The sequence below is a fragment of the Hemiscyllium ocellatum genome, chromosome 28 (assembly GCF_020745735.1).
Source record: "Hemiscyllium ocellatum isolate sHemOce1 chromosome 28, sHemOce1.pat.X.cur, whole genome shotgun sequence".
Lineage (NCBI taxonomy): Eukaryota > Metazoa > Chordata > Chondrichthyes > Orectolobiformes > Hemiscylliidae > Hemiscyllium > Hemiscyllium ocellatum.
The window spans coordinates 39,837,931-39,850,514 of NC_083428.1; the positions used below are offsets into that span (position 1 = coordinate 39,837,931).

The 12,584-nt window shown below is 41.9% G+C and overlaps 1 protein-coding gene across 1 annotated transcript; it reads left to right on the plus strand.

Annotated features, from left to right (window-relative positions):
- Nucleotides 1–333: 333 nt before the first annotated feature.
- Nucleotides 334–12,170, plus strand: rpl37 (ribosomal protein L37). The gene is made up of 4 exons (XM_060846290.1): nt 334–398; nt 2,635–2,770; nt 7,196–7,280; nt 12,054–12,170. The coding sequence occupies exons 1-4, from the start codon at nt 396–398 to the stop codon at nt 12,121–12,123; spliced, it is 294 nt and encodes a 97-aa protein (XP_060702273.1). The 5' UTR covers nt 334–395; the 3' UTR covers nt 12,124–12,170.
- The last annotated feature ends 414 nt before the right edge of the window (nt 12,171–12,584 follow it).

Genomic DNA, 12,584 nt, shown 5'->3' on the forward strand with positions numbered 1-12,584 from the left:
AGAAACTGGTTTTCAAATGTCATCGTATCTGGGAAAATTAGCGATTTAACAGTTTTGAAATCACTAATTCTATTTCCCATGCCATTTTGAGGAACAGGCAATGAACACCGGCATCAAAGATAAATTAATGGAAGCAAATTACTAAATCTGTACTGAAAACAAAAAAAATACTGGATATCAGACAGCATGGATGGAAAGAAAACAGTCGAATGTTTCCAATCTCAATGATTCTTCAACAGAAATGTGTAGGAACTATTTTTCACGTTCCGTTTGTGCGGGGACAGCTTTGAAACTAGGACTTGGCTGAAGGTCAGGTCAGGGAAGGAATTGTTTCCGGTATCAAGGTATAAGAGGCTGCAGAAGTCAACTTCCGGTCTCTCAGGCGCGCAGTGAAAATGGTGAGTGAGGGCTGAAGGCGGTGAAGGCCTGGGAGAAATCCACATCCATCCATTCCCAGCCGGGCCATTACCATCAGCCCATCATGAGGAATTAGTTCGATATATGTTTAACTATTGTGCCGCACAGATATTATGGGGAATGGCCGAGGAATTTGCAGGCGTTTAGCCGCTGCAGCGGTGCTCACACTCAAATCGGGGGCTTAAGATTGGGCCTAGTGCTTCTATTTGACAGCAGGCAGAGCTTTGTATAAAGTGACGCTTTTACGTGGTCGTGTATCTTAACCAAGGCTCCGTTTCCTGGCCACGGTTTGAACTGACATAGCCCCTGCCTGTCCCTCTCGTTTCTGATTCTCCAGTCACTCCATCTCACAATGAATCCTTCGCCACAATAGAGCTACAGTGCTAGACCAAGCGAAAACCAAGTGCAGCAAATACTCAGCTTGGCCATACAGCACCACTGGAGAGAAAACCAGACCTGTGAGCTTTCCTCAGACATGAGGGAGTAACTTATTCTTCTCCACTGTCAATTCTGACCCAAATATGAAGGAAGCTCCTAAGATCTGAAACAGTAACTGCTTTTCTTTCCACATCCTACCTGACAAGTTGAGTTTTGCAAGCATGGTATTTTTATTTCAGATTTTCAGCAGTAACCGTATTTAGTTTTTGTAACACTCCCGATCCTGATTATTTCTGTACAACAGATTCTGCGCAGTTTGAAGAATGTCAATGTTTCACATTCTTTTATTGTTTGGCTAAGAGCCTTTTCTTTCAATCAATATTTTTGGTCATTTTTTGATAGATTTGAGGAAGTCCCTATTAGGGATGTGACTTCTATTACACTATTCAGTATTGTAGATTTACAGCATATTGAATGGGAGAAGTTTGATTTTAACCTTTCAGCTCCTAATCTGATTTCTCTATAATTTACTGACTGCACTGAAAAGATGGCACTTGCTTTGTTTTTTTGTTCTTTTTCACTTCATATTTGTCCCTGAACACTTCTGACCGTGCATAATAAATGATGTACAAATATTTCGTCTGAGAGCAAATAAATTGACTCACCAGTCAGTTCCCAAGTTTGCTTGTTCTCAAATAGTGCCTGGTTAGTGTAGGAATAGTAAGAGGAGAACGTGAGGACTTTAAAAACATTTGTAAAATGAAAGGTGAGCCTCCAGTTGTCTCAGCTCAGCTTTTAGGAGAAAGTGAGGACTGCAGATGCTGGAGATCAGAGCTGAAAATGTGTTGCTGGAAAAGCGCAGCAGGTCAGGCAGCATCCAAAGAGCAGGAGAATCGATGTTTCAGGCATGAGCCCTTCTTCAGGAATCATTCAGCTAGTGTAGGAATAGTGCCCATTCTTGGTGAAGGTCTTATGGCCGAAACGTTGATTCTCCTGCTCCTCGGATGCAGCCTAAACAGCTGTGCTTTTCCAACGCCACACTTTTCAACTCCTTGCTTTCTCCTCAAATAGTGCATCCTATTGCACAACACCATTAAAATTATTTGCTATTACAGTTGAAACCCTGAAATTTAGTCAGTCACATTTACAGTGCCCAAGGTGAAGAATCTGATCACCTTTGCCAGGCTCTAAACGATGCAGGAGATTATCTTCTATGTGTAGCACCAAAATAAAGTTATCCCAATATTTACTCTCTTGTCTTCACAGAAGTTTACTGAATTGCTAAACATCTCCAGCATTTTCTGTTTTCATTTTAATTAGGATAGTTTGTGAGGAAACAAAACAGAAATTGCTAGAGAAACTCACATCTGGCAGCATCTGTGGAGAGATGTCAGATGTGCTGAGATTCTCTAGCAATTTCTCTTTCTGTTTCAGATCTCCAGTGTTCACAGTATTGGCTTTATTATAATTTGTGAGGATGCTCATGTCAACATGGAAATGCATTAATGCAATAATTGGCAGTAGTTGAAGATAGAACCGGCAGTAGTGTATGACGGAAGATGGAGTAGAAGGATACATTAATAGGGTTAGATGAAGTAGCCTTGGAGCATTAACTTTTGTGTGGTCCAGTTGGATTCAACGGTCTGTCCATTCTGCCTGAATTGCCTGGAGTCTGCAGCCTTGCTGCTCTGTTGTAATTTTGTCAGAGCGTGAGGTGTTAATGGCCACTTATTATTATTTGGCTCTCATTATGTTGAACTCTGAGCTAAGGGTAAATTGATTGTTTTTAATCCCTCTTTCATATAATGATTTGTTGATTTTATTCTTATTCTTTCTTAGACGAAGGGAACATCGTCATTTGGTAAGAGGCGGAACAAGACCCACACACTTTGCCGGCGATGTGGGGCTAAGGCATTTCACCTGCAGAAGTCCACCTGCGGCAAATGTGCCTACCCTGCCAAGAGAAAGAGGAAGTGTGAGTACCATCGCATAGAGCATAACAGTGGTAGCCGTGAACAAAATGGTTGAATGCTGAGGATGAGAATGCTTTATCTCCCTGTCACCGCTGATTCCCATATGAGCATCATTTTAGCACATACCATGGCAAAAGTGTTGTCTTTGTACATGACTACTGAGTGTTGGGAGGTTCTTTGGAAATCCCTGCAATTCAAGTCATTTCTGGTCTTTTGACATGCATTTTTTGTCAGCAATCTCTAGGGCAGTTGTTTTAACTTATATTTCACTTGTCTGTGGCATCTTCGCCCACTCACCCTTGGGCTAGGTCTGTGACCTGTATCTGCTCTGCCACAGATATCAGGAATAGATTTAGTATTTTTAAAGTTTTTAATTTATGCAAACTGGTTAGATCTCATGGAATACAGGGAGAACTAGCCATTTGGATACAGAACTGGCTCAAAGGTGGTGGTGGAGGGTTGATTTTCAATCTGGAGGCCTGTGACCAGTTAAGTGCCACAAGGATCAGTGCTGGGTCCGTTACTTTTTGTCATTTACATAAATGATTTGGATGCGAGCGTAAAAGGTACAGTTAGTAAGTTTGCAGTAGACACCAACATTGGAGGTGTAATGGACAGTGAAGAGGGTTACTTCAGATTACAACAGGATCTTGACCAGATGGGCCAATGGACTAAGAAGTGGCAGATGGAGTTTAATTTAGATAAATGCGAGGTGCTGCATTTTGTGAAAGCAAATCTTAGTAGGACTTATACACTTAATGGTAAGGTCCTCAGGAATGTTGCTGAACATAGAGACCTTGGAGTGCAGGTTCATAGCTCCTTGAAAGTGGGATTGCAGATAGATAGAATAGTGAAGAAGAAGTTTGGTATGCTTTCCTTTATTGGTCAGAGTATTGAGTACAGGAGTTGGGAGGTCAAATTGCGGCTGTACAGGACATTGGTTAGGCCACTGTTGGAATATTGTGTGCAATTCTGGTCTCCTTCCTATTGGAAAGATGTTGTGAAACTTGAAAGGGTTCAGAAAAGATTTACAAAGATGTTGTCAGGGTTGGAGGATTTGAACTTTAGGGAGAAGCTGAACAGGCTGGGGCTGTTTTCCCTGGAGCGTCGGAGGCTGAGGAGTGACCTTACAGAGATTTGCAAAATTATGAGGGGTATGGATAAGGTAAATAGGCAAAGTCTTTTCGCTGGGGTGGGGGAGTCCAGAACTAGAGGGCATAGGTTTAGGGTGAGTGGGGAAAGTATAAAAGAGACCTACAGGGCAACCTTTTCACACAGAGGGTGGTGCGTGTATGGAATAAGCTGCCAGACAAAGTGGTGGAGGCTGGTACAATTGCAACATTTAAGAGGCATTTGGATGGGTATGTGAATAGGAAGGGTTTGGAGGGATATGGGCCGGGTGCTGGCACGTGGGACTAGATTGGGTTGGGATATTTGGTCAGCATGGATGGGTTAGGCCGAAGTGTCTGTTTCCATGCTGTACATCTCAATGACTCTGACTCTATGGTTATATTGTGCTTTTGAGAATATCGAGTAAAAAGTGAGATCTGCAGATGCTGGAGATCAGATCTGAAAATGTGTTGCTGGTTAAAGCACAGCAGGTCAGGCAGCATCCTAGGAACAGGAAATTCGGCGTTTCGGGCATAAGCCCTTCATCAGGCTTAGGCCCGAAATGTCGAATTTCCTGTTCCTTGGATTCCTGATGAAGGGCTTATGCCTGAAACGTCGAATTTCCTGTTCCTTGGGTGCTGCCTGACCTGCTGCGTTTTAACCAGCAACACATTTTCAGCTTTTGAGAATATCAAAAAGTGGGTTTGTGTTAGGTGACATAGTTGAGATTAAGTTGAATGTCACGTGAGAGTGTGCTTTATTTCAGTTATGTGGTGCTTCATGGTTAAGTTGACGCTGACTGTGTTGTTTCGTATGTTAATGTTGGGCATTTCGTTAGATGTCAGTGAGTGATCAGTATCTTTTGAACAATGTCTCTCCAGGAATGGAGGGGAGTGATTGATGGTAAGATAAATGCTTGTCAGCCCTCACAAATGGTCTTGTGGCTGTAAAAGTCAAGCGTCTTGAAATTTTGATTATTTAATTAGCTACTGGGGAGGTGATGGCCTCGTGGTATTACCACTTGACTATTAATCCAGAAACCCAGAATAATGTTCTGGGGTCCTGGGTTCAAATCCTGCCACTGTACATAGTGGAATTTCTATTCAATAAAAACAAATCTGGAATTAGGAGTTGACTGATGACCACGAAACCATTGTCAATTGTCAGAAAAACCCAACTGGTTCACTAATGTCCTTTAGGGAGGGAAATCTGCCTTTTATAAACTTCACCCACAACTTCCACCTCGCCCTCAAGTTCACTTGGTCCATCTCGGACACTTCCCTCCCCTTTCTTGACCTCACCATTTCCACCTTGGGCGACAGTCTCGAGATGGGCATTTACTCCAAACTTACAGACTCTCATAACCACATGGACTACACTACCTCCACCCAGTATGCTGTAAGAACTGCATCCCATTCTCCAAATTCCTCAGTCTCTGCCAATCTGCTTGGATGAGGAGATATTCCATTTGCGAGTTTCCCAAATGTCGACCTATTTTGAACAATGCGCTTTTCCTCCCACTGTCATGCAGACAGCCCTCTGCTTCACCACCTCTGTTCTCCGTTCCAGTGTTCTAACCCCTCTCCCTCACCTTCCACCCCACCAGTCTCTGCATCCAATGAGTCATCTGTAAGCACTTCCGCTAACTCCAATGAGACCCCACCACCAAGAACATCTTCCCTTCCCCACCCCTCTGCCTTCCGCAAGGACAGTTCCTTTGCCAATCCTTGGTTTGCGCCACTTTCCCAACTGACGTCCCCTGAATCTCCGTGTACCTTCCCCCGCAACTGGAAAAGATGCAAAACTTGCCGGTACACCACCTGCCACACCTCCATCCAGGGCCTCAAACGGTCCTTCCAGGTGAGACAGAGGCTCACCTGCCTCTCTTCTACCCTAGTTTACTGCTTCAGGTGCTCCTGATGTCATCTTCTTTACATCGGGGAGACCAAATGTAAACTTAGGGAACGCTCACTGAGCATCGCAGCTGGTTCTGGAAGGGCTGACCAGACCTCCTGGTCACTGCCCATTTCAATTCCTGCAACCACTCCTTTTCTGACATGACCATCTTTGGCCTCTTCCATTGCCAAAATGAACTACAGCGCAAATTGGAGGAACAGCACCGCATCTTCTGCCTGGGCAGCCAACAGCCAGGAGGACTCAACATTGAGTTCTCCAATTTCAAATAGCTTCCCTCCCCATCCCTTCCACTGCATCCTGCCATCAACTAGATTCATTCTCCCCACTGACCAACCAGGTCATACCCTGTACTTGTCTTCACCTATTCCCACTTCACTACCCTGTCCCTACGATCCCCTTTATTTGCAACTCCCCCCACACCCAGCTCCTCGTCTGGTAGGGTTACACCCGAAATGTCGACTTCTCCACCTTCTGATGCTGCCTGGCTTGCTGTGTTTTTCCAGCCTCCTGCCTGTGGAGCTCCTTACCTGGTCTGGCCTACATGTGACTCCAGAGCCACGATAATGTGGTTGAGTCTTAACTGCCCTCTGAAATGGCCTAGCAAGCTCCTCCGTTGTATCAATCACTAGAAATTCACAACAAAGAAATGAAACTAGACAGACCACCTGGCATCAACCTTGGAACTGGAAAATTCCCTCCCTACTGGAATTGTGTGTCAAACAACAGCAAGTGGACTGCAGCAATTCAAACAGGCAGCCCACCACTACCTTCTCAAAGGCAACTAGGGATGGGCTATTAATGCTGTCCAGCTGGCTTAGCCCAAGTCCCACAAAATGAATAAAAAATAAGAATGCTTTTAGCAATCACTTGATTTTCACCCTAAAATTCATGCAGACATTTGTTCTTCAATTCACTTATGGCCTGATTTCACTCCTGGTGTTCTTACCGTTCAATCTTTACCAGTCAAAACCCCATATCATGCTGTAAAAATTCTAACTGCTCTGGTGTCTACATGATATTTTTAACCAACCTCGTTACAAAATAGTCGTTTGTGGTTATTTTCAATTTGTGCTACTTATTTGACCAGTGAAAACAAGGCGTTGTTATTTGACTTGTGTAGTTCTTCAGAAGTTTGAAGATTTTAATTCGGTCAACTCTTGATCTTGTACTGATGAATTCTCAACATCTCAAGGTATCCTAAAAGTATTTCCCCTTAGCTATAGTAAAATCCCAATGTTTCAGCATCATTTAAATGATTGATATGTGGAGTAAACTGAGAGGCTGTAATCTCTGGTTTGTGAACTGGTCGGTGGGAACATCCACTCTTGTTGAATAGCTCTGTCAATTGTACCTGATCAGTTTGGGAGCTGATCGTTGTGATCTTTCTGATTTTTCTGCAGATAACTGGAGTGTGAAGGCCAAAAGGAGAAACACAACTGGTACAGGTCGCATGAGGCACCTGAAGGTGGTGTATCGCAGATTCAGGTAAGGGGTGCAGTGATGCTGAGAGCCTGTTTGTAATGATCATGGCAGCAGTGCTAATGCACATGATCACTGTTTCTGTGTGAAATGATCAAACATCAATTCTTCCGTAAGATGAAAAGTAGAAAATTGGAATAGGCTTCTCGACTGTTTTTTTAATCTCCTGACAGAGGTAGAGTTTGGGCTGGGAAGGCCATCTGTAAGAGGCTCATATTGTGGAGTGGGATAGGGTTAGTTTATCTAGAGGAAGGAGTGTTGGTGTGGGTTGTATCTCAGAAAGAGCAGTGTTGATGGCTGTATGTGGAAGAGGGGCAGCATTGGGTGGTGAATCTAGGAGGTAGTAGCATGCCAGATCAGGAGCAACTTTTTAACCTCTGTAATCTAGTCTGAATCCAAATCATTGAATTTCCGCTTTCCTAGTCAAATGAGTTTGGACTGGGGTTCTTCAAGAAGTTGAGAAGTGTGGTGCTGGAAAAACACAGCAGGCCAGGCAGCATCTGAGGAGCAGGAGAATCGACGCTTCAGGCATAAGCCCTTCTTCAGGATTCTCCTGCTCCTCGGATTCTGCCTGTCCTGCTGTGTTTTTCTAGCACCACACTTCTCAACTCTGGTCTCCAGCATCTGCATTCCTCACTTTCTCCTTCTTCAAGAAGTTGTTTTGATTTGAGATTGATAAATATTTAGAATAAACTAAGGTCTTAAATCAGAACACATCACAGCACCTTTTTATAATTTGATTCGGGTGCTTGGCTGGGTAGTTGGGGGAAAAATGAATCTAAGGCATGCCCCAAATCAATGATAAAAATCATCTGTTATGAATGCAGCCTGGATGTTTGGGAAACCCTCAGAAACCCCTAGAGGGTGTGTATTTTACACTTCTTCATTTCTTGTCTTTAAAATGTTGGTGTATTTGTTAGGTTTTCCTTTTTAAATTCCTTTGTTCACATAATGGAAGCAGCCTGTTAATTTAATATAAGATAATTGTTGTGTTAGTGATGGTGCTTAAGCCTTGATTTGACATTTTTCTGCCACCTAAAATGTTTACTGTACATTGAATTGGGGTCAAATGCCATCTTAAAGTAACAAGTTTTAGAGAAGGAATGTGGTGTGTTTTTATAAGTTATCACTTTTTTTTAAAAACCCTACTACTTGTCTTCTCCATGTATATTACTCCAAATTAGCACCTTTCAGATTCTTGGAATATTCCAAAGTGCTGCATAACAATGAAGTTGAGTAGCAAAACCTGCAACAATTTGGAAAATGGTTTGCTGAAACTTTGAGGTTTCTATCAATAGCATCAAATTTAGAGTACTATTACATAAATGAAGAGGAAGGTATTCCAGAGGACTGGTGTTCTTTATAATTGAAGGAAATATTGAGTACTTGAGAAGTAATGCCACTGTAGACAGACAAGCTACCAGGACCTGATGGCCTGCATCTAACAATTTTAAAGGAAATGGCTGTAGAGATGTTGGAGCCATTGGTTGAAATATTCTTGAACTTGCTAATATTAGGGAGGATTCCAATATATTGGAAAACCACTGTTGCATTTGACTGCGTGGGCAAAAAACTTGGCAAGTGATGTTTAATGTAGGAAAAGGTGAGTTTTTTCACTTTAGTAGGAAGCATCTGAAAGCAGACTGATTTAGGGAGAAAAACTCCACAAAAGAGGAATTTGGATGATCCACACAAAACACAATGTTAGCATGCATGTGCATTAAGTAGTTAACAAGGCAAGTTGAATTTTTCTGGCAGTTTAGAATTTAAAAAGCCCCTGCATTTCTTGTGCTCGGGCGATTGTGCAGGATGTTAGTGACATCACACGTGGAATACTGCATACAGTTGCATCCTCGTATTTAAGGAAGGTTGGCATTGGAGGTTGTTCAAGAGAGGTTCCTGAGATGAGAGGGTTGAACAGGTTAGCCTATTAGAATTAAACTCATTAGAATTTCAAAAAACAAGAGGTTACCTTATTGAAATATACAAGATTCTGAGGGACTTGACAGAGTCGATGTCGACAAGATGTTTTCAGTAGTGAGACAATAGGAACATTGTTACACAATAAGGAAACAATCATTTATAACTTAGATGCAAAGCAGTCTCTTCTGAGGGTAGAAAATGTCTGAAATTCTCAGCCCCAGAGTTTTGGAGGCTAGATCACTGAAAACATTCAAGGAGGAGGTAAATAGATGTTTGAAGCGTCAACAAGTTGATGGCTACGAGGAGCTGACCAGAACGAGAAATTGAGGCCTTGAGCAAATCAGCCATAATCTTGTTGAATGATGAGGCCAGCTTCAGGTGCTGAATAGCCTGCTCTTGCTCCTATTTCTTCAGTTTTGTTTTTCTTTCTCTTATTCTGTGAGACCATGACTGCTCTCCAAACTAATTGACCTTTGTCCCAAATTGCTTTATATGTCTGAAAAACAAATTTCCATTAATTTCATGTTTAAAATATAACCATCTAGTATTAGTTGCAATTTGCAGAAGAGCCCAAATGTATTGACAAGTTATGTATTTAAGTGTCCGAATTTCAGTCCTGATAGGCTTGGCTCTAATTTTAGACGGTCTTCTGATCCATATTCCCCAACATACAAACAGTTTCTCTCTACTTCCAATTGTTTCCCTGAATATCTTGATTTTGATCATATTGCATCAAATTCCAGGGAGCACTGGCTAGTGTTTGTAGTCTCCTTGTAATTTAACCTCCTAGGTACAAGTATAGTTTTGGTGAATCTGCACCGCATTGTCTCTTAAGGCCAATATATCCTTCTTAAAGTATGGTGCCCAGACTGCTCACAACCAAGGCCTTACCTAGTCAAAGTATAACTTTACTGCCTTGAATACTAGTCCTTTAGAAAGGAAAGCAGTATTTCATTACCCGTTTTATTAATATTTATTATTTTCATGCCAGTTTAATGATTTGTGCATGGTGCCCCAAGTTTCTTTGGACCTTCAGTGTTTCTAGCTTTTCAATGTTTAGAAAGAGTTGATTCATGCTGCCTGACCTGCTGTGTTTTTCCAGCACCACACTTTTCTACAACAATTAGAAAGAGTTCTGTTTTATCCTCATTGGATCTATATTGGATCTTTTATTTGCCTGTATTCAATATCCATTTATCGCAGTTTTTCGCATCCATTTGATAATATATTTGTAGTTTTATGCTTCATCCACACTCCTTACAATGCTACATTTTTTATGCCATCATTAAGTTAAGGTTAGTGGCGAGCTAATTCATTATGTAATAAGTATGGTGAATGGATGAGACTCCAGCACAGATTATTGCAGGGGTGTCATTCAACATGCAACACACAAGGGTATGGCTTGTACAATTAGTGGTAGGCCCTTGGGTAGTTATAGAGTGACACAGCATGGAAACAGATGTTTCAGTGCCACCAGTCCATGCTGACCGTAATCTCAGACTAAACTAGTTCTACCCTGCCTGCTCCTGGCCCTTATCCCACCAAACCTTTCCTGTTCATGTACTGCCCAAATGTCTTTTAAATGTTGTAATTGTACCCACATCCACCACTTCCTCTGGAAATTTATCCCACATGTGAGCCATCCTCTGTGTAAAAAATTTGCTTCTCATATCTTACTGCACTCTCTCCTCTCACTTTAAAAATATGCCCCCATAAAGAGCCTTAAGAGTTCAGGTGCATAATTCTTTGAAGTTTCCCTTACATGTAGACAGGGTGGCTAAAAAGGCATTTAGCATGCTTGTCTTCATCGATCCATCCTTTGAGTACAGAGTTTGGAAGTCATGTTGAGATTTTACAGGGCATTGGTAAGGCCTCTTGGAATATTGTGTGCAGTTCTGATTATATGAAGGATACTATGAAGCTTGAGGTAGTTTAGAAGAGGTTTACCAGGATATTGCCAAGTATGGAATGTTTGAATTATAAAGAAAGGCTGGATAGGCTGGAACTTATTTCACTGGAGTATAGGAAGTTGAGCAGTGACCGTATAGAATAAAATATGAGGGGTCGAGATAGAGTTAATGGTAATTGTCTTTTCCCTATGATGGGGGATTTCAAGATTAGGGGGCACAATATCTTGCTTCTCACTTTAAAAAAGACGGGGGGGGGGGGCAAATCTTTTACAAAGGTGGTTTGTATGTTGAATAAACTTCTTAAGGAAATGATGGATGTGGGTACAATTGCAATGTTTAAAAGGCATTTAGATAAGTACATGAATAGGAAAGGTTTGGAGGGATATGGGCCAGGAGCAGGCAGGTGGGACTAGTTTGGGATTATGGTCAGCTTGGACTGAAAGGTCTGTTTCCTTGCAGTATGACTCTAAATTCTGCTAGTTATCCTTACAGTGTGTTAAAGTATAACACATGTTTCATCAATGTGAATTGGCTATGGTGCAATTGACAAAATGTGGATACTGTTTGGATAATGCAAATTTTCGACGGAATGGGGACAATGATTTTCCCATAGCGCCAGGTTGCAGAGGAACGCAACTGTTGCATTATACCAGAATGCACTGTACTCATTTTATACAGTTAGGTGGGAAAAATGGCCACCAGAGGGCTGCTGGCATTCATCAGATTGTACCTAATTGGAATTGTCAGCTTTGTGAGAGAATTGGAGAGGACAAACAAAGCTGCAATTAGTCTTTGGCTATATACACAATGATTCCCATAGAAGGGTACAGCAAAAGTGAAAGAGTGAAGATTACTCTGGCGTTCCTATAGAGGCATACTCAGTTGTACTTGGTTGTTGCCACTAAACATTCCACTAGCCTAACGACTTTCCCACCTTTGTGTGCAGGAATGGATTCCGCGAGGGGACCACTCCGAAGCCCAGACGTTCAGCAATGGCTTCCTCCAGCACTGCATAAACTATCAGTGTATCTACACAACAAATAAAATTCAAATTTGCAAAGTTTTCCTGGCCTCTCTGTGCTTGATTTTTATTCTAATTCTACTCATTAGTTCAAAACGTATTTAGCCTGCACAATAACTTATACTTCAAAGGATTTGATCACTTTTCCAAGCATTTCTCTTTTGAAAGTTACTAAGGAATTTGGACTACCTCTGTTTCAGGTAATGCATTTAGATTACAATTGAATTAAATAAAAGATCTATCCCCTCTGGTTTATTTTGCCATTTAAAAAAAATCCTGTGTTTTCTGTCCCTTCTTGAAACATTTTGCTAACTTACAGTCTGCTGGTATACATTGAGGACATTGTGGTGCTGGAAAGACACAGTTGGTCAGGCAGCATCTGAGGAGCAGGGGAGTCGACGTTTCGGGCATAAGCCCTCATCAGGAAATGCCTGAAACGGTGACTGTCCTGTTCCT

Coding starts and splice junctions, on each gene's coding strand:
- rpl37 (XM_060846290.1), top strand. Junction 2,771..7,195: donor TGCCAAGAGAAAGAGGAAGT/GTGAGTACCATC, acceptor ATTTTTCTGCAG/ATAACTGGAGTGTGAAGGCC. Junction 7,281..12,053: donor GTGGTGTATCGCAGATTCAG/GTAAGGGGTGCA, acceptor CTTTGTGTGCAG/GAATGGATTCCGCGAGGGGA.